Source organism: Gadus chalcogrammus, chromosome 21, assembly GCF_026213295.1.
Source record: "Gadus chalcogrammus isolate NIFS_2021 chromosome 21, NIFS_Gcha_1.0, whole genome shotgun sequence".
NCBI lineage: Eukaryota > Metazoa > Chordata > Actinopteri > Gadiformes > Gadidae > Gadus > Gadus chalcogrammus.
The window spans coordinates 17,176,876-17,199,356 of NC_079432.1; the positions used below are offsets into that span (position 1 = coordinate 17,176,876).

The following is a 22,481-nucleotide window of genomic DNA, read 5'->3' on the forward strand; positions in this document are numbered from 1 at the left end:
GTTGACATTTTAAATATAGACAAGTGCTATATTTGGCTAAATATCTGGCTATAGGACTAATCATATAAACCATATCTTTAGATTATAGGTCTAACCGATACATAATAAGGCTCAGTTTGCCATGATGATGACATCTTTCTCAAAACAAATGTGACCATAATGAAAGTTTAAAGTTACACAGGTTTAGTTACGAAATATGCATTCTACCATTTGCCACCAGAGGGAAACCATATGTCATTTCTCATAAAACACAAACAGATCGTAACCATATGCAACTAACAAACAGGACCACTGGTTGGTATTATTTTATCAGTTTATTTCCAAACACATGAGTCATATTTGGTCTCACATAGCTATTGTCATGTTTAGTCCCATTCATTAAGAAACAATTTTGGTAAATCCCTAAAATGGCATTTGAGAAGGACAGATGGCAATGTGTTCCTCTTATCTTTAGTCAGAAAAGGTTAACAATTCAAAATCTTCTACTGCAAAAGCTAACAATTTGAAAGGTTGGATCCATGGCAGCATATGAACAGCATTTAAACAGTACTGGATCAAGGATAGCTTATATTCAACTGGCAACATGAATTATGTGACCACACGTTGTTGGTCCACCTCTTAACAAACATGACTCTTTGTCTTTTCACTAAGCAATTCAAATGTATAAGCCGCCTGTCTAGATTAACCACTCAAAGTATTGCATAGCTCTGGGATACAACGTTTTATTTACTTTAGAAAAGAGAGGGAAGTGGACAAAAGGATCCTATTGTTTTCCATGAGGTCTTCAGACTAGTCTTCCTTCAGAACCACAGTCATCCTTAGTAGCTGCTCAAACATTTGGCATGATCTGGTTATGTAGATGCCAGACTGGCTATTAAGTGCAATATGTTCCATGGAGCCATTCTTGCAATGCGTATCTAACTGCACATTCCCAAATTAGCCGGCACAAACAATAGTGAATTAGAATATAAAATATAAACAGGCCTGTTCAGCAATGATTCTAGTGACGTTACTGCTGCTGCAACACATCTAAACATACAAAAATAAATCACCAAGCCTCTTTGAGGCTGTTATCATGTTGATATTTCATTTGTTTTTAAAGCTATCACAACTGTTGCAAAAATGGACCGATTGCCTGGTAGGACGCACAAACACAAACCAGCAGAAGCACTAAGGGGAGCATCCCTGAGGCGCCACACAACGTGTTGGAAGAGTATAAAAATATCTCATTAGAATTCATAGTCAATTGAAAATATATACGAAAAACAAAAAATATACAAAACAATAAACTATTAAATATTATAAAATAGATTTCATATGGGGGTTTGAGATGATTTCCCCGAAAATACAACTTATTTCATTTTTTTTACATTGCAGTTCAAATTGCAGCATGGTTGTCGTCTGTAGAAAGTCTTTTGATTCTCTATATCCCAGCATGCACCACTGCTGCAGTGATCTGTAGTTAATGTCCAATCACGCTTCTCTTCATTCCCAACTTCAACACTGGAGGCTGGAGGGAAAATTGTCCATGTCGTTTATCGTCCGTATTCTCGCATTCTGCCTCAGAACAGAATTACACTGAACGCCGTGGGCCCTACGGTCTGTTTATTAGGTCTGATAGGCCCTCTGAACCCCAGCGGCCTGTGATCCCCAAGGGGTCCCTGGGAGGTGCAGGGCAGGTGTGGTAGGGAGAGGTGCAGTACAGCTGACAGCCCTTTCGCTCCGACCATCTACTCATAAAGTTGGCGTGTGTCGTAGCTAAGCTTAGCCATGCTGTCTGTCGTAGCTCTGGCTCTCTGTGAGCTAGCTTATTGTGCCCACCAATAATAATTATAATAATCATAACAAAAAGCAGGCTGGATTGTTCACTAAGCAGGGAGGGTTTTTGTTTCCCACACAGGTCAATCCAAACCGCGCTGTTGGCTGTGGCTCCCCTCCTTATGAGAGGTCAAAGGTAAAAACCTGACCTGACCTCACGACCCCACCCCCCCCTTCCCTTCTCCACACCCGTTGGGTTCGCCTCCGTCCCTTGTGTGTTACCGTGGTGACCCCGCCCCCCCGGCTCCGTCAGTAATAGCGGTTGAGGCTGCGTGTCCCCGGCACGTCGGGCTGCCCGTTCATCCAGATCTCGCGGATGATTCTCTCCCGCTCCTCCAGCCGCTGCGCCCGCTCCAGCTCCTCGGCCGACGTGAACACGTTGGTGTTGAGCGTGCGCTCGAAGCGGCGGCGGCGGCGCGCCGACACGTCCGACGCCGTGTCCCACTCCGAGTCCGAGTCGCTGGAGTCGTCGTCGTCGTCGGTGGAGTCGGCGGCCAGCCGCGCCCGCTTCTTCTTCCCCCCGCCGCCCGAGCCGGAGCCGCGGGGGGGGCGCCGGCGGGGGGGGCAGTCGGTGCGGCAGGAGATCTGCACCACCAGGGCGAAGAGGGTGAGGAAGAGGCCCAGGCACACGCCGCACACGAAGAAGAGGGCGCCGCGCTCTGGGTGGTCTGGTGGAGAGAGAGAGAGAGAGAGAGAGAGAGAGAGAGAGAGAGAGAGAGAGAGAGAGAGAGAGAGAGAGAGAGAGAGAGAGAGAGAGAGAGAGAGAGAGAGAGAGAGAGTGTCATTCAATTATCAAGGCAGATATACACTATGATCATTTGGGGGTTTTCTCCATGTCGAATATCATTCCGAGAGGACTGGAACAGGCCCTCCATTTAAATGTAAAGATTTACAAATATTTAGAAATAAGCCACTAGTAGAAAGGAGGGCTAGCCTACTTACAGCAGGTGGAAAGTTTGTTTATTTGAACAAACGCGCAGCACATTGCATCTTGCAGACAGTGTTTATTTGAACGAACAGAGCAGAACAGAACAGAACAGGAAGGACCCCTAACTACCCCTGTGTCAATTTCAGCGGCTGGCTGTCAGGCAGTTGACTGTGTGTGTGTGTGTGTATGTGTGTGTGTGTGTGTGTGTGTGTGTGTGTGTGTGTGTGTGTGTGTGTGTGTGTGTGTGTGTGTGTGTGTGTGTGTGTGTGTGTGTGTGTGTGTGTGTGTGTGTGTGTGTGTGTTTGTGTGAGCGTGTTTGCAGTGCTTGTAGATGTAGCGAGGTTTCTCTAACCATCTGTCTGTATTGTACTGTGTCTGTATACACTCTTAGCTGTATTTACTTTGTTCATGGTCTCTGGTTAGAAAGAGGAAACATTTGGTTTGGACTACAATACTGTTTAATCTGATGTTGTTGTTTAGGAGCATAGTATCCAACTTCTGGCAACTTTCACACAAACATACGCAAACGCACTCATGACAGCACTGGTAGCTGTGATGTCATTGAGAGCATGATGATTCTATTAGACCTTATTACAATAACCCCCCACCCATCAAGTGTAGATGTGGATTGGGCTGCCGATCTGCCCATTGAGATGCGGCATTAGCATTATAGCTTCCTACCTGCTATAAAGGTATAGGCTGCCAGTGCGTCACTGATAAGCGTCATGCTTGGGCCAGAGGTGGAGTTGATGAGGGGGTGCATGTCCGGGCCTTGTGGAGGTCCTCCTCCTCCTCCTCCTCCTCCTATGCCTCCCACACTCTCTCCTCCTCCTCCTCTTCCAACCACAGCTCCTCCTGGTCCGACTCCTGGAGATTTCTCCTCCACTGGGTACGAACCCGACTCCCTAACACGCTTCCTCTCTTCAGGGAGAAATGAAAAGAAACACAAAGCAAGTCCATGAAGAGGTGATAAAAACATAAACCCCAGCAGAACAATATGGCAATACGGCATGTGTCTCAGGAGATAGAGCGGGTTGACTGTAGCCGGAAGGTTACTAGCTGAATCCCCAGCTCAATGTCGAGGTGTCTCTGAGCAAGGCACCTCACCCTGACTGCTCCTGACGAGTTGGCTGTCACCCTGCGTGGATGACTCCGCCGTCGGTGTGTGAATGTGTGCGAATTAATGGATGTAAGGCACTTTAGGTCAGCAAAATGCACTAAATGTAGAATATAAATGTAACAATAACAACTCACTCAGTAATATAAAACATATATTGTGCTGCTGTACTGTATAATAATGTTTGTTGAAATGTCCTCATTCAGGCAAAAAGAGTGATTCAATGGTTTCCAGTCAGACAATGGTGGTACCAGTCAAGGTAATTTACTGTAAGACAAACACATTCCATACAGTTATATGTGCGTGTATGTTTCTCTGGAGGCTCAAGACTAGCACAGGGTGTACATGCCTTCAGCACACGCACACGCACACTCACACCGCACACACACACATGCACAAATCCACATACAGCCAGGCCCCGAAGCAGCGGTGTGATTCAGAGCTTATCATGGCATCTCAGCATCGTGAACACCGGGGGGAAAGCGCACCACATGCTCAAATGTTTTGACTTGGGGGAGGCGTTCAAAAACCCCCACTCTCAGAATGCCAAAGCAGTGTATTTACAAATGGTCCCAACGGTTTCCCCTTGGTTTCCCCCCACAGCCTTTATCCCGAGCTCTCCCTGCGACCGGGGGACGCCATGCGGTTAGTGTGGATGTGTGTGTGTGTGTGTTTGTGTGTGTCTGTGTGTGTGTATGTGTGTATGTGTGTATGTGTGTGTGTGTGTGTGTGTGTGTGTGTGTGTGTGTGTGTGTGTGTGTGTGTGTGTGTGTGTGTTTGTATGTCTGTGTGTGTGTGTGTGTGTGTGTGTGTGTGTGTGTGTGTGTGTGTGTGTGTGTGTGTGTGTGTGTGTGTGTGTGTGTGTGTGTGTGTGTGTGTGTGTGTGTGTGTGTGTGCGTGTGTGTCACCTGGTGGAAAAGTTCTACAATAGCAAGCCATTATTCAAGAGTTTATTGTGAGAGTTGGTTATTTTATTATTTCTTGTTGGAAACATTATTCAATCAATAAATTGAGTGGGGAACACTGTCAGCTGATTTGGTCTTTACTGAGTGCAGAACACGGCAGCAATTCATAATTTGTTCAATTGTTTTGTCCTGTATTATCAGGTGCCCCCCCTATAGACTTGCGCCTTCCTAAGGACTGAGAACTGAAAAGAATTCTAGACATTTTCTTGCCTTGCTCATATTGATGAATTGTCAGAATTGGGTTATCTGCACAAAAACCAGTGGTATTAGTTTTGCACTTTGAAATATGCAATGTATGTTCAGTTGGTTTCACTTTCCAATAAGGGTTAACCCTAACGCTGTTAAAAAATGTACAAATGTTGGTTTATAAATTATTACTTAGTCACTTAGTCAACAAGAACACCATTACCTTAGTTAACAAGAACACCATTAGTCAACATGAATACCGTAGTAAATGATTACTAAACCATTAGCAAACTGATAATTAACTGAAGTTAACAATAAAGGTTTATTTATTCTTATATCTGCATAAACTGCATTAACTGTTCCCTTAGTAAACAGTAAAGTAAACATTAAACAGTACGGTAAAGTGTTACTGTTCAGTTTACCTCCTAATAATCTACAGTGTGCCAAAATTGTTTTTTTCAGCATCTTCCAAAGACACTGTGTTTTGAGAAGTATTAGGGAGTACCCAGATGCCCCAGGCTGCTGACACATTTTACAGCCTCTATCATGTGAGACGGTCAGGTCAAGCTGTGTTCGACTATGTCACCATCTCAAATTCTAGAGAAACTGACCACATTGGAAGCCTTTCAAACGTCCTCCCAGGATCCAGTGCAGTACCCAACATCTGTTTCTCACCAGAGCCATCCCATGAGTTTGTACCCACACAATATCCAGTGCCAACACATGCCTGAACCACCGTTCACCAACATAATGACCACTTTATACCATTTTAAGGAAACCATTGACTTTGGACCTGGCAACAAGTGGCTTTTGGCGAGTATGAATGTGTAAGCATGTGGGTAAGTCAGCCACCGTGGTTCCAACAGGCAAAAATTGGTTGATAGTAATCTGGTTAACTAATTGTGGGAGCTGGCATGAGACATTTATTTTCATGTGTTTTGAAACGTCCTATCAGGTGGATCTGCTGGCGTGGTCGCGTGTTATGTCCAGCTGGATGCGTGGAAGTCTAGATCATGCAGGCTTTAGAATTGTTTGGTGTATAATGGGAATGGGGAGGTGTGTCCATGTTTTAATAATATAGCAGGACCAAGAAAAGGACACGACAGTGACTGATCAGAAGGAGTGATTGCAGTGGACATATTTCTAGCTTGTTTCGAATGTGCCCGGAACTGAACATACTGTTCACTTTTCCCAAACATCGACATAACAACCCCTCGTCCCATCCTCCCCCCTTGCACTATTAAGTGAACTGTCAACGGAAACCAGTTCAACTAGAAGAGAAGCAGGTATGAAGGGAGGAAGTTAGCGAGGTCATGCGTTACGGGTCAGTCCAGCACCCCAGGACACACCTCCCCCCTATCCGCTGCTCCTTAGTTACCTCTGGGTCTCTAATTAGCGAGGAGCCAAGCAGAACAAGTACTGGTGCGTCCATATCACACGTCCTCTATCACAGTTTCTATCTTTGTGTGTGTGTGCAGGAGAGATAGAAAGATAGTTAAACCCACACACACACACACGCACGCGCACGCACACACACACACACACACACACACACACACACACACACACACACACACACACACACACACACACACACACACACACACACACACACACACACACACACACACACACACTGAGAGGGGATTGTGCTCACCTGGAACAGTGTCAGACGGCCTGACTACGGTCCCCTGTGGGGGGGCGCTGTCTCCCACCACGTTGGGGTCATGGGCGCTGGGGGACAGAGGGTCCAGCGGAGCACTGGGTTCCGGCTCCTGGAGCAGCTTCTTGGGCACTGCAGAGGAAGGCAACAAGACGGAGTGAGAAGGAGGAGACCTCCAGGGGCCCGCACCTGGAGGCCAGGCCGGCATGGTGGGAGCTTAGTAATATTTATGGTACAGTTATGTTGATGCTTTGTTCTTTAGAAAAGTTCCATGGAGAATAACTTCACACGTGATTTGTCAAGCAACCGAACAAAACCAGAGAAACTTCCAGCAAATGTAGCACAGCATGACATGTTGAAGGTGGAATGGTACGCGAGAGGCCATGTGTGTACGTGTCCTCTGGACATGTGTATTAAGAACACGCGGCAGTGCAGAGCTGTGAGGCACAACAGTGTCGCTGACGCATCCATGCCGGATGAGGACGCGCCGTCAAAACAGTGATTCACACCCTCCCACGGACCTGCGTCATGACATTCCCGAAAGCTACGCACAAGTCCCCCCCCCCCCCCCCCCATCCCACCAGACCGCAGCTATCTCACAGCATCCCGTGAGTCAGGTAACCCACCCAGAAGTCTGTCTTGTGACCCCCCCCCCCCCCCCCCCCCCCCCACAAAAACCTTCCCCTCACTCCCATCAGCTCCTCAATAGTAAAATAAAGCAACACACACAATGCAGTGTGTGATTCATTCCTACCCCCCCCCTTCCACCCTCCCTCCCCCACATGTGGTTGAAAACCTTGGCCACGCTCCGGGCATTATGCTGGTGTGTCCCTGCGCCGCGACACGGCTGATTTAAAATGCCGCGGGCCACAGGATTTGGCCGTCTATCCGTCCGTTTGTTTGTCTGCTTGTCCCTCAACAGTGATTACATTCTACTGTGCTGACCTCGGATCAGACGCATGTGTCTCTGTGCACAAAATAAAAGCCTTCCTAGATGTTACAGATGGACTCGCCAACAACAGTATCTTGGAGGCATTTTAGTGTTAATTTGGATTATAGGAAAAAGCAAAAGTCACTCTGTTGTCCCCGCATCAGATCCCAAACAGCTCAATGATCATTTGATTAATAAGAGATATAACCATGAATATTATACAAGAGCATATTGCTTTATTCCAAGATAAAGCGTTTCTGAGTGAGCTTCACTTTGAGTGTGTTTGTCTAAATCAGAGAACGAGGCTCGGGGACCGTTTAAAGCAACAATGCATTTCATATTCAACAAATGGGTGGAAAACAATAGAGGGAGGGGTCTTCAGAGACCCCTCCACTGAGCTTTACTACAGACTGTGTTTTCTCTGGCTGGCAGTGCGCAAAAAACAGAGGCTGAAGTTGGAGTCAAGGATCAAGAACATATAACAGCTTGCAAATATTTCCAACCATTGGAGGGAAGGGAAAGCCTGCTAATTTAACTCTCTGCAGCGACTGACAAAAAAAAACAGAAATGTCTGAAACTCTGTTTCATCTATTTTCCTGCTTTGCCTAAGCGTTCGGGAAGCCTGGTATTATTCCGGTATCGTCTTCCGCGGTCAGCCGCAGCTGTCCATCATCCAAATAGGTTTAAACAAACGCATGCGGACGCGGTGCACGGACCAGATTAGCTTGGAACACATTCAATAAACACAGAGGATCCGGAATACAGCAGCGGCGGTGGCGGCGGCGGTGGGGGTGGGGGTGGTGGTGGGGGGCAGGGAAAGAGAGGGAGAGGGAAAGAATTTGAGAAGTCTGATTGGTTGTGTCGTTTGCCGCTCTCCTAATCATAGGTCTTAACCCTCCAGCCCTATACCATGCTGCCACCAGCCCCTTGCTTTGCTCTGATTGCAGCCTTCTGATTGACCCTAATTAGCTGCACATGTGGCCCGGGGTCAATGATTGGATGCAGAGCGTAGGCACATGTTTTTATGCACACACACACACACACACACACACACACACACACACACACACACACACACACACACACACACACACACACACACACACACACACACACACACACACACACACACACAGGCCCCGATCAAATACATGCAAACGCAAACATGTCCGAGACGTGTTTGTGCAGACAGAAACACAAAAACATGCCGACAGCCTCTGTCTCTTGATCTGGGACAGGATATGTTCCACAGTCCTTCAGGTCCCCTTTAATCGAACCACGGGAGCGAGACGCATCTCCTCCACAGCTCCAACCGAGGGAGAGTGGGTACAGGGATGGCTGCTGCTCGCACCCGAATAATGGTGAATAAACAGCAAATAAAACACTAACTCCCAATTAAAAGCGTAACACAAACCACACTCACAGCGGGGCCAATGAGCGCGCCGAGCCAAGCGCCAGGGAGAGAGAGGAGCCGAGGGTCGAGAGGGGGAAAAGGGAGGGGAGCGCGGAGAACAAATCCCGGCCCAATGACCTGGAGGTATAATGACACGTTGCTCAAAAGAGCCCGGGCAAATCAGACCAAGGTTTTTATTTCCCAGTCCAAAGCGCGGGACCCGCGCCAGGACTCAGCCCCCAAAAAGCTTTGGGACGCCCCGGGGGGACAAAAGAGAGAGAGAGAGAGAGAGAGAGAGAGAGAGAGAGAGAGAGAGAAAGAGAGAGAGAGTGCCCATAACAATGGGCCGTGTTTACACTGGCACCACCCTACTGTTTTCACTGGACTCTGGAGGGGAGTGTGTGAGTGGGTTTGTGTGCCTGTGTTTCTGTGTATGTGTGTACGTGTGTGTATAGGCATGAGTGTATAGGCACTTATGTGTATGCGTGCCTGCGTCTTTAGTGCGCGAGCATTGCAGTGTGTTCGAGTGAGTGGGTACTTGTGTGTGTGCCCCAGCAGGCGAGCGAGGGCAGAAGTGCACGTGCATGAGTGGCCCATGTGCTGACCAACGCAGAATGGGCTGCAAACGTATTAAACCAGAGCCAAATCCTCTCTATATTACACAGATTACTCCGTCAACCCAGCAGGGTTTGTGTGGCAGCGTTCTGCGGTCATTGCCAGGGAGGTGCAGCACAGTGAGGCACAAAAAGTCAGGCCCTCATAGAAATGAGTTCCTCCAGACCGATGTAGGCCATTTTTAACCCTACTGGAGTACGACTCAAATCTGTGCTGGCATGCATGATCCAGGGTTTATGTATTTTTTTTAAGATTGCTTTATGTTTATGATGGGTGAAGCAAGTGGACAGCAGCCATGGTTAGTTTTGAACTCTTTGACCAGCGGCCTGGGGGACGTGCAGGGGGCGGAGGGACTGCTTAAACACTGGGAACCAGAGGGAAAGAGAGAGAGAGACTAAACACTGAGATGGGGATGAGGTGAGGACCAGGGCAGTGAAACACAGCCAATATGCTCTGGAACAATGTGGCATCGGTGTGTAGTATATTTGTGTGTTTCGTGTGTGTTAGTGTGTTTGCGCTTGTGTGTGTGTGTGTGTGTGTGTGTGTGTGTGTGTGTGTGTGTGTGTGTGTGTGTGTGTGTGTGTGTGTGTGTGTGTGTGTGTGTGTGTGTGTGTGTGTGTGCGTGTTTTAAGAGCCAGGGCAAAAGCCTCTGGTTTCAATCAGACCACGGCCATTGCCGGTTCAATCTACAATATAATAACTGTTGTCTGATGCCAGAAATCTCACTTCATACGCGTTCAAAAACACACACCAACACACACACACACACACACACACACACACTCCAACCAACACACAGCCTTCCCTGCACTTAGACTCACACCTCTGAAGACTTCTTGCGTGTTTGTATTCAAGCGGAATATGTTTCACTTAGCTAATGGAATTCCTGAGGAGAGCAACCTAGAGTGAAAAGGGCAGTACACACACACACACACACACACACACACACACACACACACACACACACACACACACACACACACACACACACACACACACACACACACACACACACATACACACACACACACACACACACACACACACACACACACACACACACACACACACACACACACACAGCCAACACCACCATGACAATATCCACCTGACAGGATGTCCGTGTGTGTGTGTGTGTGTCTTTGTGTGTGTGTCTTTGTGCGTGTGCGTGTGCGTGTGTGTGTGTGCGTGTGTGCCTGCTCACACATGTGCATATAGGTAAGGCTTATGGGGATTCCAGGTCCCTGACCCAGGGCCAAGCCCAGGCATTAGCTCAGTGTTTATCTTTGTGGAAGCCGGAGCCCCCTGGCCCCCCTGACATGGGTCCCAGTGACGCAAACATAAGTGAGGTTAGGTGTAGTCAACACTGTGGGGCATGTGTGGGGAGAGAGAGGGCTAGTCATGCTCATACGCTGGTGGGACTATGTCAGAGCTCATGGTAGCTATACTCCTCCTCCTCCCTACACACAATGGACAGTGTAGGGCTTTGGGACAGTTTAGGGGTTTGGGACAGGTAACTTGGTTGAGGCCGGCAGGGTGTGTGTCTGTGTGTGCTTTTGATGTATTCCTCTGGCCCATTTTAAAGCGAGAACATGGGCCATTGAAGAGGTACAATGTAAGTGAGAGGGAGAGAGAGAGAGACAGTGAGAGAGAGAGAGAGAGAGAGAGAGAGAGGGAGAGAGAGAAGGGGAGAGGAAGAGAGGGTGTTAGGGAAAGAGAGAGAGAGAGAGAGAGAGAGAGAGAGAGAGAGAGAGAGAGAGAGAGAGAGAGGGAGAGAGAGAGAGAGAGAGATAGAAGGAGAGCTTCAGGTTTTTTTAAGTGCAGCTGATTGCGTGCGAGCCCGTTTGCCAAAAAGCCGCTCAGCCGCTACCATTAAAAGTTAATTTTAGAGCATTGTAACACTGGCCTGACAAGCCTACTTTTTGTGTAAAAAAAGATTGGCAGAAGAAAATGTCCAAGTGGCGTGAACATCCGGAGCGCTCTGATTGGTCCCTGGGCTCCGGGGAGGGGGAGGCTGAGCTGATTGGTCCCTGGGCCCCGGGGAGGGGGAGGCTGAGCTGACCCGGGGTCTCTGGAGGCGGGTTAAACAGAGGAATGTTTGGAGCAGCAGCGGGCTGGCAGGACCTCAGCCTGATGCAGTCGCTGCGCCGGGCCGAAGACAAACAACGCACACCAACATTGAGGCTCATTAAAAAGAGAGGGAGAACTACAGGCACCCGGGTCCCTGGGGGTCCCTGCCTGCTGAGGCAGAGCGGGACGGGTGGAGGGGTCCGAGCTGGGGGTAGAGTCGCTCCGGAGGTACTATCTAGGTTGGAACAGTGTCACAGATCGTTTGCCCAAATCATACCCTGCTCGGGTCGCACACACACACTTCAAACACCAGATACACACACATAATCATACATACATGTGTCCACACGGTCTGTCATTAGAACAGATGCAGAACCCTAAATAGCTGCCGTTGACAATGTGAGGTCATAACAATGCGTTAAAAAGGCCCCCATTTTAAACCCCTCATTTAGACACATGCACACACATGCAGAACCACTACACACACACACACACACCCTACTCAACCTATTCAACCACAGCAGGAGAGGGTTGTGATCAGACTGATCCACCAGCCCAGTAGGCTTACTATTCCCATATTTGGATGTGTCGTGGTATCCATTTTTGTTTTTCACCAAGGAATTCCGCAGCTCTTAAGAAACACGTTGTTTACTGGAAAGCCTTCTACACACTCATCAGACTACAATCCACAGAGAAATAATTTTCTGATCTGTTTATTTATGGAAAACTAATAAAAGACGAGAATATAAGTGTTGAAAATGAATGTGGGATATTTAAAACAACTCTTCTTTAAAGGTCCCATGACATGCCACCAGGTGTGAGTGTGATTAATCGTTTCACATCTAGGTGCGAGACGTCCACCTGTGATGTCAAAAGGGGCAGATTTCCAAAACGGCTTGTAGCGGCTAATCACACACCTGGTGGCATGTCATGGGACCTTCAAATGGTTGCTGTTTAGTCTGGCAATGTACGGTGACCTGAATAAGAATAATGAATCACTGGATTGTTGTGTTGCCATGTTGCTCTCAGCATGCATCCACACCGACCCGCCTTACAGACTTCTGTGAGCAGCACGCCAACACACCCAAACCTTCATACAAAAGAAACACTCATCTCCCAACTTCCGCTCTCATGCGTCCTTTTGTCAAAGCCCACTCCCTGTTTCCAGAGATGGCAGACGTAGCCTCCGGGCATTGAGCCTCTACACATTTGTGTCGTTAGCACGTCTCTATGACAACAGCAAGGTGGACCCCAACATACCCCAACCTACAGACCCCCACTGCCGCCCAGCCCCTCCGCTGTCTGACGCTGCCCTGTGTCCACAAGGATGGGGCAGTCGCTGGGTCATCAATGAGGGTAGCCCGCCTAAATTCCCCCCCCACCACCACCAACCCCATAGCGTGAATAGCATAGAAAGCCCTTGCTTTGTCTAGAGGCTAATATGACAGAAATAAAGACCACAGGTTGCACTGCCACAACATCTGTCTCATAGCTCGACGGTGGAACTAACTTTAGCCGAGGAAAACAACTGCTACAATTTAGAGGGACGAGTAGATGAATCGCTGTGTGACCATGGACTAATGTCTGGCTGACATTGTCTTGCTAGCTTTTTGTGTGCTGCATTACTTCTTTCAAAAACAATAATCTAGATGCAGTCTTTAAATAGACCACATTATAGTGAGCACAACCTCTAAACGCTGGATTTAGTTCTTAGTTTTTTTTACCGCAGACTAAACAAAACTATTGTGTAAAGGCTGGAAGAATATATGTATGGTTGAGGTAGTGATATGTTGTTATACATAGTGAGTGACCTAAGAGAAGCATGCATTGCTTCAGACATATGCATTGCTTTTTCAGTAAAACCCAGCCATGAAGAGATAGATGGTATGCCACTGTCTGTAAATTACATGAAATGACCAGAGCTCTGCCTATACTATTATAGCCCTCGTTATTCTTCATTCTTTTTTTTCTGCTTACATATGCATTTTTATACATTGCTGTGCAGTATATGTATGTTTGGGTGTGTATAACATGTTTTTCTTTTTTCCATTTAGGCCTGAATTGTAAGTGATAGATGGGCATATCATAACAATCATCTTGAGCTTTGCCTTGAGTGTGTGGGACAGGCTCAGTTTGTTTGTAAGCGCGTGTGCGTGTGTGCTAAGTGAGAGAGCAGGATGTGCTCTTCATCACATGTTGAAGGATTGCCGAGTATTATTCATTCGTCATATTAATAAGCCCCTTAACTATCCACCAACACACACATGGGCTTTGATGCACACACTGATTTCCTTCCTTCTCCATGTTCATTGTGTTTAACTAACGAAGCAAAACAGAGCAGAATAAAAATCCAAACGCGACACTTTACTGCGTAAACAAAGAGAGGCACTTACGTTGAACTACTAAAAAGAGGAAAAAAGCACACGCAGAAATGAAGAAGGTGAGCGAGAAGGGGGGAGGAAGAGTAGGAGAAGGAGGGAGAGGATAGCGGGTGCCATAAACTACTTCTGAAGAGGACTTTTAAAATAAACACCTGCCTTAGTGGTTGAAGCACCAAAAGGCTATGTTTGTGCGTGTGTGTGTTAGTGTGTTAGTGTGTGTGTGTGTGTGCGTGTGTGTGAGTTACAGCACCACTGGAAGGAGAACATGCCTTCCAACCCATACATCTTCACTACCAACAGCAATGCAGTGCCTATTTTATACATACAAGAGCAATGGGATACACAAACACTCTCTCAAACACACAGACACACACAGACACAAAGAAACAAACACACAGACACACAGACACACTCTCAAACAGACACACAAATTCCTATTTACATTAGGAATCTCTTTTTCCCACAGCTGAGAATGTCTGGCTTCCCAATCTCTGTTGGGGGGGCTCCAGTGGTGTAGTAAATCTGTCGGCCGTAGCGCTGCTGCAGACCCCCACTGACGCTTTAGGTTGTAGCGCTCGGTCAACACCTGACCCCCAAGGGCCGCACACATTACACCCAACACCTTTCCCCTTCACTTCACCGCCGAGTGGAAGCGGAGAGGGGGTGGAGGAGGACCCCATGAGGTATAGGAAGGAACATATTCAAGAGCGTGGAACAATCCAACATAGACCCATCCAACAGACATACACACGTATGAAAGTGATTGTCCAAGCATGCTCATGTCCTCGCCAGGCCGCGATCAATAAGGCTGACGTGCTCCAAAGCAGCTATGTGGAGGAGTTCCCATTTCAACCTCCCCACTGGCTTATAGCTAATAGTGCAACGCTCAGGGCCCCTGAGGGCCCTTGTAATGGGGACAGAGGAGTTTCAGGGAGTGCAGTTTGTGTTAATTGCGGTCGAGGCCCACCCATGAATTCATCAACATTGAACATTGAACTCATTCAGGCCACCTTTCAGTCCCAGCCTCAACAGCAACTCAAGAAGAGTTGTTTAAAATATCACTCATTCATTTTCAACACTTATATTCTCGGCAGTCTTTTCTACAACGGTGTTCCAATTTTTTTTTCTGAATGGCTAACGTCAGCTTGCATAGTTACAGAAGTCCTGGATCCATGGAGGCATCGCTAAACAAACAGAGCAGGGAGGTCTGGGCTTTGCAATAGCTGACCATCATCCACATCCATTAAAAACAATCATGGAGGTGGGAGGACAATGTCCAGCTTTACAGTGTAGCCTACCATTGTACAACTCTGGAATATTCTGGCAACGAACTAAGGCAGAAAGAAAGAAAGAAAGAAAGAAAGAAAGAAAGAAAGAAAGAAAGAAAGAAAGAAAGAAAGAAAGAAAGAAAGAAAGAAAGAAAGAAAGAAAGAAAGAAAGAAAGAAAGAAAGAAAGAAAGAAAGAAAGAAAGAAAGAAAGAAAGAAAGAAAGAAAGAAATTGATGCTCTATAAATATATCGATACAGTTCTGGCTGAAGAGCATTTTGGCTTCACCTTTAAAGATTCACTGTCCTCTTCAAGGGGCCTCCTGTTCAGATATATGACTGAAGATGGGAACATGTTTACCCAGATATGCTTACACAGCCCCATCACTCTTGTTTTTCAGTCCGGAGAACCGGGCGAAAACATTAAATTATATCTGTCCACTGGCAACCCCATCGCTGTAGCCTACAAGGCAAAGAAACTCTCATTCATGTTGATGGAATCCTGTCAGAGAGGTAAAGTCAATCTAAATACAAAGCAGAGCACCCAGAGAATGTAAGAGACAGTCCACCGGCAGCATTCAGACCCAGCCAGCCAGAGCAACGCATAGTGCTCCATCACAGAGCAGCACACAGGTAAGCTATATCTAGTAGCATGGATGCTAATCCAACTTTCTTCCCCCCTGCCTATGAACCCCCTTTCCACTGCCTCTTCCAACACTGGCATGGCCCAATTACACGCCGGTGTCGCGTTTCAGACAGGAAACAGATGGTTAGGGAGCGAGGAGGAGGAGGGGAAAAGAAGTACGGGACTGGACCTGATCGCCCCCCCCCCCCTCTCTCCAAACTCTTTCCCAGCTCCCCATCTCGCCCCTTCATCTAATTCTTCCAGCCTTTTTAATCCACCCCTCTCTTACTCGCCCACTCCTGCGATAATGTGCGTTAGCAAGCACATAGACACCGACCCCCACCACCCCACGGGCGCACGCAAACACACATGCACAGGAACAGCGCTCCATCATCCCCTATTCATCTTGCGGGCGGAGGGCTGGAGGAGGCGGGGCCCGGCGGGGTCTGGCTGGAGATCACAGTGGGTTTGGGCTGCCCTGTGACATCGCTAAATGGCCAGGGCACTTTGGCCCTCTGCTATCCCAAGGGGGCTTGGCAGGGGCTATTTCAGTCACGGGACCCAGTCCATATGAAGGAGAAAGTACATTGGTGTGACCCTGCTGTGAGTTAGCTTCCAGAATGTCATTGTTGTGCGGGTGACCCCGTCTGAGAGCATGCACGCTTTTGTGCATCGATCGATAGAGAAGGAGAGTGAGGTCCCCCAATGGGAATGCAATGACCCCCCGCGGTGACGCCAGACAACAGTGGTAACAACAGAAACACCCGCCCTTATGATGATGACCTGTTCCAACAGGTCAACAGTCAGACTAGGTCAGAAGTCTAAACAGGGTCATTTTCTATCTCAATGAACAAAAACACAACTCTGAAAGTTCAACAGGTGAGCCTCTTCAGAAAGACCGTTCATGAATGAGTTTTTTCATCCTCGAGTCATGCTGTACTAAGGACTCATCTCTACGCCTCCTTCTCGAATCCTCAGCAGACCATCGTGGCAGTTTGCTTTCGCACACCCGGAGAACACATGAAGTCCGTTAAGCGCGCCCAGCGCTAACCCCACGGCAACCGTCTGACACATTCCGTGGCTTAGAGAACAACGGCTGAAGGGTTCGCTGGAAAGGTCTTTGATCGGCACGCAACGTCTTAACTCACGCTTAACTAGACACATTTAATGGCATTTATTGCTGACTAAATATGATGCTGCCGGGTTTATTTCACTTTGATTTATTCAGTTGATAGATTGGTTTTGTCATCCTACTAATGTGATAGTTATAATAATAATGTGTAGTTATGTGTAGTTATGCAGACCTACTTTGATGGTGAATTTTAATTTTACTGAATGGAAAAAAAAATCACTCAACTTTGTTCAGAGTTCAAAGCCATAAGTAAAGAGAGAAAAGCCCTTTAACAATCCTCAACTTGAATACAATTTACACTGATATATAAATCTATGAAAAATCAGGGTTATGTATTTTGTACTTCACTCATAGCATAACATTAACATGTCCCAATAAACTGTTGATACCAAACTCTTGAAACAAAAGAAAATACCAATATCTAAAACTGATGATTGAGCAGTAACTCACCCCGAATCTCCAGGCTTTGACAGCAACACAAGGAATATCTCATTCAAAGAAAAACGGCGCCATTTCTTTGTTGCTCTGCAAGATACTTTTATGGTAGATATTGAGCCTACATGTCCAAATCACTGCATGTCCCACCTCGGACGCAGGCAAACGCTGAACCGGTCCGACAGACTCCACTCACTCTGCTTCGACAGCTATTTTAACACTTCACTCTCTTAGTGGAGGGTGTTTCATCTACGTCACGCTTAATTTAGCATGTCTGCTAATTGCTTAAAATAAAGAAAAACCTCTTAATATGGGTGTGATAAAACTACTAAAGCTTTGGCAACCCCAGAACACATGTTTACCCTCGGTCCAAACAAGCCTCCAAAGTGGCCCTGACTGAAAACACACCGCAGGATCAGGGTCTCTGATAGGAGGTTGGGAGGCTTAATTAGAACGGCACCCTGTAATCCCTCCAGTCTTTATTGAAGGGCGATGCGGTCTCTTGTGGGATATTTGGCCTTCTGCATGTCTGCAGGCTTCTAATAAGCACTCAGATTGAAAGAGTTAAAACAAAATGCACACTGGGTTTGATTGGAACCCTGTGATGACTGGAAGCCTGTGATGCATCAAAATGACATTTTATCTTTGTTTTGCTGTCGGTTTCTTTGTCTTTTTACCCTGTCCTTTCATCATCTTGAGTCTTTGTGTCTTGACTCTGAGTCACTCTACGTCTCTGATCTCCCTGTTTGATTGTAGCTCTCCCTGTATGATGCTGCTCTACTTGTCACTATGTTTCTCTCTCTCTCTCTCTCTCTCTCTCTCTCTCTCTCTCTCTCTCTCTCTCTCTCTCTCTCTCTCTCTCTCTCGCTCACCCAATTCAACAGCCTTCAGCTTTTGCTTCAGCTATTCTATGTTTAAAAAAATCTTCAAATCTCTTTCTCCCTCTCCGATGTTTTCTCTGTGCCATATGTTCCTGAGCTGCCTCACGATTCCTCCTTCGACAAGACAAATTGGGTTTAACAAGGGGTGAGCACAGAGGGGGTTGGGGCGACCAGAGATGGAAAGAAAGAGAACAAGAGCAAGAGGGAAAGAGAGAGAGAGAGACAGGCAGGGAGGGACATAGGGAGAGAAGAGAGAGCCCCTATAAACACAGCACATGCACATCACCAGTCCCTGTTAGCAAAACCGCAACATCGCTTCTACGCACACTGACTGACTCCTAGCTCCAAGACCAACAAAGACTCGCAATGTTGCATGCTGGTATATATGTACACACACATGTGTGCCTTATTTCACACACACACACACACACACACACACACACACACACACACACACACACACACACACACACACACACACACACACACACACACACACACACACACACACACACACACACACACACACACATACACACACACACACACGAAACCATAAAGACAATAAAAGTACCAAAATGTCAAATAAATAGTTCAGGGCTTTGTCTGTGAGTATGTTGGCTCCCACTGGGACCTCCAAAGTGGTCACAAAGGCCATTACAACATTACAAAAGCTGCCAATCAAATCAAAGTACCCCAGATAAGTTGTGAAGCGAGGGCCCCGAGTGGGTAACGCAGGGTCCGATGTGAAAACGAAGCCCTGGGCTGGGGCTCAAAACACATTAATAAAGGTAGCATTCATACCGCAGCAGCCTGGCAGACACTCTGTCTCTGCTCCCTTATGACGGCGTGCTCTGCCTTAATTGTGCTGAAATGACTGAGGAAAGGCCAGCCTGCACACACACACACACACACACACACACACACACACACACACACACACACACACACACACACACACACACACACACACACACACACACACACACACACACACACACACACACACACACACATGCTCACTCACACACTTACTAACGCTATGGTGCGTGGTAGTCGCCCGAGATGTGAGTACTTGGAAATTAAATATATTTTATCCTGGGTTCCAGGCTCAGCCAAACAGAACCACACATCCTCCTAGGCATTCTCACTTCCTGACATACGCACACAAGCACACACACACACGCACACAAGCACACACACACACGCACACAAGCACACACACACACACACACACACACACACACACACACACACACACACACACACACAAACACACACACACACACACACACACACACACACACATGCTCACTCACACACTTACTAACGCTATGGTGCGTGGTAGTCGCCCGAGATGTGAGTACTTGGAAATTAAATATATTTTATCCTGGGTTCCAGGCTCAGCCAAACAGAACCACACATCCTCCTAGGCATTCTCACTTCCTGACATACGCACACAAGCACACACACACACGCACACAAGCACACACACACACGCACACAAGCACACACACACACACACACACACACACACACACACACACACACACACACACACACACACACACACACACACACACACACACACACACACAAACACACAGACACACACACACACACACACACACACACACACACACACACACACACACACACACACACACACACACACATAGTTACATGTATATAGTAATATATGTTTAAGTGTATGTGTGTGTGTGTGTGTTCTTGGGGCAGCATGGTGGGGGGATGAGGCCTGAATTCTTTCTGCCTCCTGGGTTAGCCCGCTTAAGATCCAGAACAGCTCTTCCAGGACACGTCAGTCAGCCCCCCCCCCCCCCCCCCCCCCCCATCAATATATTCCAAGACACGTCATAATAACCTGGGCCTGAGAAAACAGGAAGCACCCGCTCATAAGAGGGTCAGGCCCAGCAACGCTCCCCCATGGGAAGCAGAACCAATAGAGGGCACAGTGTATTAAGTGTATTAATGGACGGAAGAGCTTCTTAAGGTGAGCCCACAGGGTGTGGATGTAGAAGTCCCTGGGCATGTTCTGGGGGATGCCTGTCCTGTAGGAGGTACTAAATAGGTACACAGGGGTCAAGGGGGGTGTAGGGCCCATGAGGAAGGGTGCCAAAGTGAGCCCTGCACCCCACCATTCCTCACTGACATCAGGTAGCTACCCGGGAGGTTACAACCCGTGTAGGGATCTATACCACACACACACACACACACACACACACACACACACACACACACACACACACACACACACACACACACACACACACACACACACACACACACACATACCCTGAAATGAAAGAATGACAAAATAAGGGAACGGAAAGAAAGAACAAGCAAGTCAGGAGCACATAAGCACAGAGGAATGCATGTTTAGGAAAGCTTAGGGGAAAGAGAGCGAGGGATTACAAAAGAGATGAGATGAGATCAACGATAGAGAGGGGAAGGTGGAGGTTGAGGAGGGGGGAGAGAGAAAGGGAGAACGATAGGAGCTCTGTCCTCCCTACAAGGGGATGGGGCTGCAGCGAGTCCAGCTCCAGCTTCCGCTCAGATTCAACACGCAGCTAATAAAAATTGAGTTGGAAAGCAAACCAAGCAAAGAAACTTCCGGCCTTTGAGTTAAAATAAAGTCATGTTTTGATGAATAAGGTTTCCTGCCGTTCAACGCGCCTGTCTTAATCTGTGGGTCAAGTAACCGTGCCAAAGACGACAATAACGCCATGAAAGTCAGAATGTACTGCTCAGCCTTCATGTTTGTGAGTTCAGCTTTGGATGGTGTGGTGCCGGAAGTGGAAGAAAAAGGGGGTACAAAAGATGATGGTGGTTGACAACATGTTGCGGCATCCTCTATCTTACCACTCCACCCCCCCAGACCAGGTTATGAAGGGTTAGGGTTAGGGTCAGGGTTAGGGTCAGCAGAGCCCATTGCTGCGGGGGCCATAAAGTACGCAGCGTCTGGACAGACTGACTTGAGTAAACAGAAACGTATCACTGGGAAAGGAAAGAAGTTAGTGGCGTCTTGAAACACACAAACACTCATCTGTGTACACGTACAGCGAGAGGCACTCATACACACAGGGACTTAGACTTCGAATATACACGGACACCGAAAACACCGAGCTTAAAGAGTCAACGACATCGTATTTGTTCGGAGCCAAAATAAGTTGAAAGGCTCCGCCGGTGGAGCCGGCGTCACAATGACATGTTTACGAGAAACCAAGTGTGCTCAGCCCGCGGCCGACTCTAGGAATAAACCCCCTGATTTACAGGAGGAGCAGTGTGAGCGTGTGGAACAAACAGCAGCCTTTGAGCTGCACCGGATCAGCTGGGAGCCAACAAACCGCCTCTGGCACAAGTCAGTTGTTTTACTCTTTATTTTGTTGTCCTTGTTGTTTTTGTTTGCTTGCTTCTTTTTGTTTGTTTACGCGCTACGTCTGTCCGTGTGGTTTATTGTTTCCACCAGATCCACAAGCTAGACTTTCTCACCGCGGGTCATTGTGTTTCGGAAAATCAGTGGCTGAGATGAATTGCCACTGTGGTTTGCGCTGACATTTTCTGCAATTATAGCGGTTACCTCATATTCGCTGTTCCAGGATACTGCCTTCAAGCACACGCTCTCTCTCTTTCCCTCTACGAGCGATGCATACTTCGCCTCCTTATCTGTCTTGTACTTCATTTTCTAGACGGTAAATATACAACTACCACCAACTAGAAGGTGATTCAATAATCTCGGTGTCATCGTTGGCCTGGGGCCAGATATCTGAATGGGAGGTGTCAACCAGTAAGGTTCTTGATGCCAATGTGCCACCTTTCCATTACTTAGCAAAGAGGCTCCAGGACTCTATGCAGAAAAACGAACACCTCATTAGGGACACAAACAACTCTCTATGGAGAAATGGGCATGCTTGCAAAACCACACATACATACGTACATGCAAGAACGCACACAGACACACATACACTCACACACACAGGCACAGAAAGACAGTTCGCTGTCCTGAGGTGACCCATAAATAACAGGGTCAAAGGCTGTTTATGTGTGTCTGTGG

The 22,481-nt window shown here is 47.4% G+C and overlaps 1 protein-coding gene across 1 annotated transcript in view; it reads right to left on the reverse strand.

Annotated features, from left to right (window-relative positions):
- Nucleotides 1–2,034: 2,034 nt before the first annotated feature.
- Nucleotides 2,035–22,481, reverse strand: part of LOC130374401 (G2/M phase-specific E3 ubiquitin-protein ligase) — a 79,646-nt gene continuing 59,199 nt past the window's right edge. The window contains exons 6-8 of the mRNA XM_056581144.1: nt 6,672–6,809; nt 3,428–3,667; nt 2,035–2,486 (exon numbers count right to left, since the gene is read on the reverse strand). Of these exons, the coding sequence (XP_056437119.1) occupies nt 2,068–2,486; nt 3,428–3,667; nt 6,672–6,809 (797 nt within the window). The 3' untranslated portion in view covers nt 2,035–2,067. The remainder of the gene's footprint in view (nt 2,487–3,427; nt 3,668–6,671; nt 6,810–22,481) is intronic.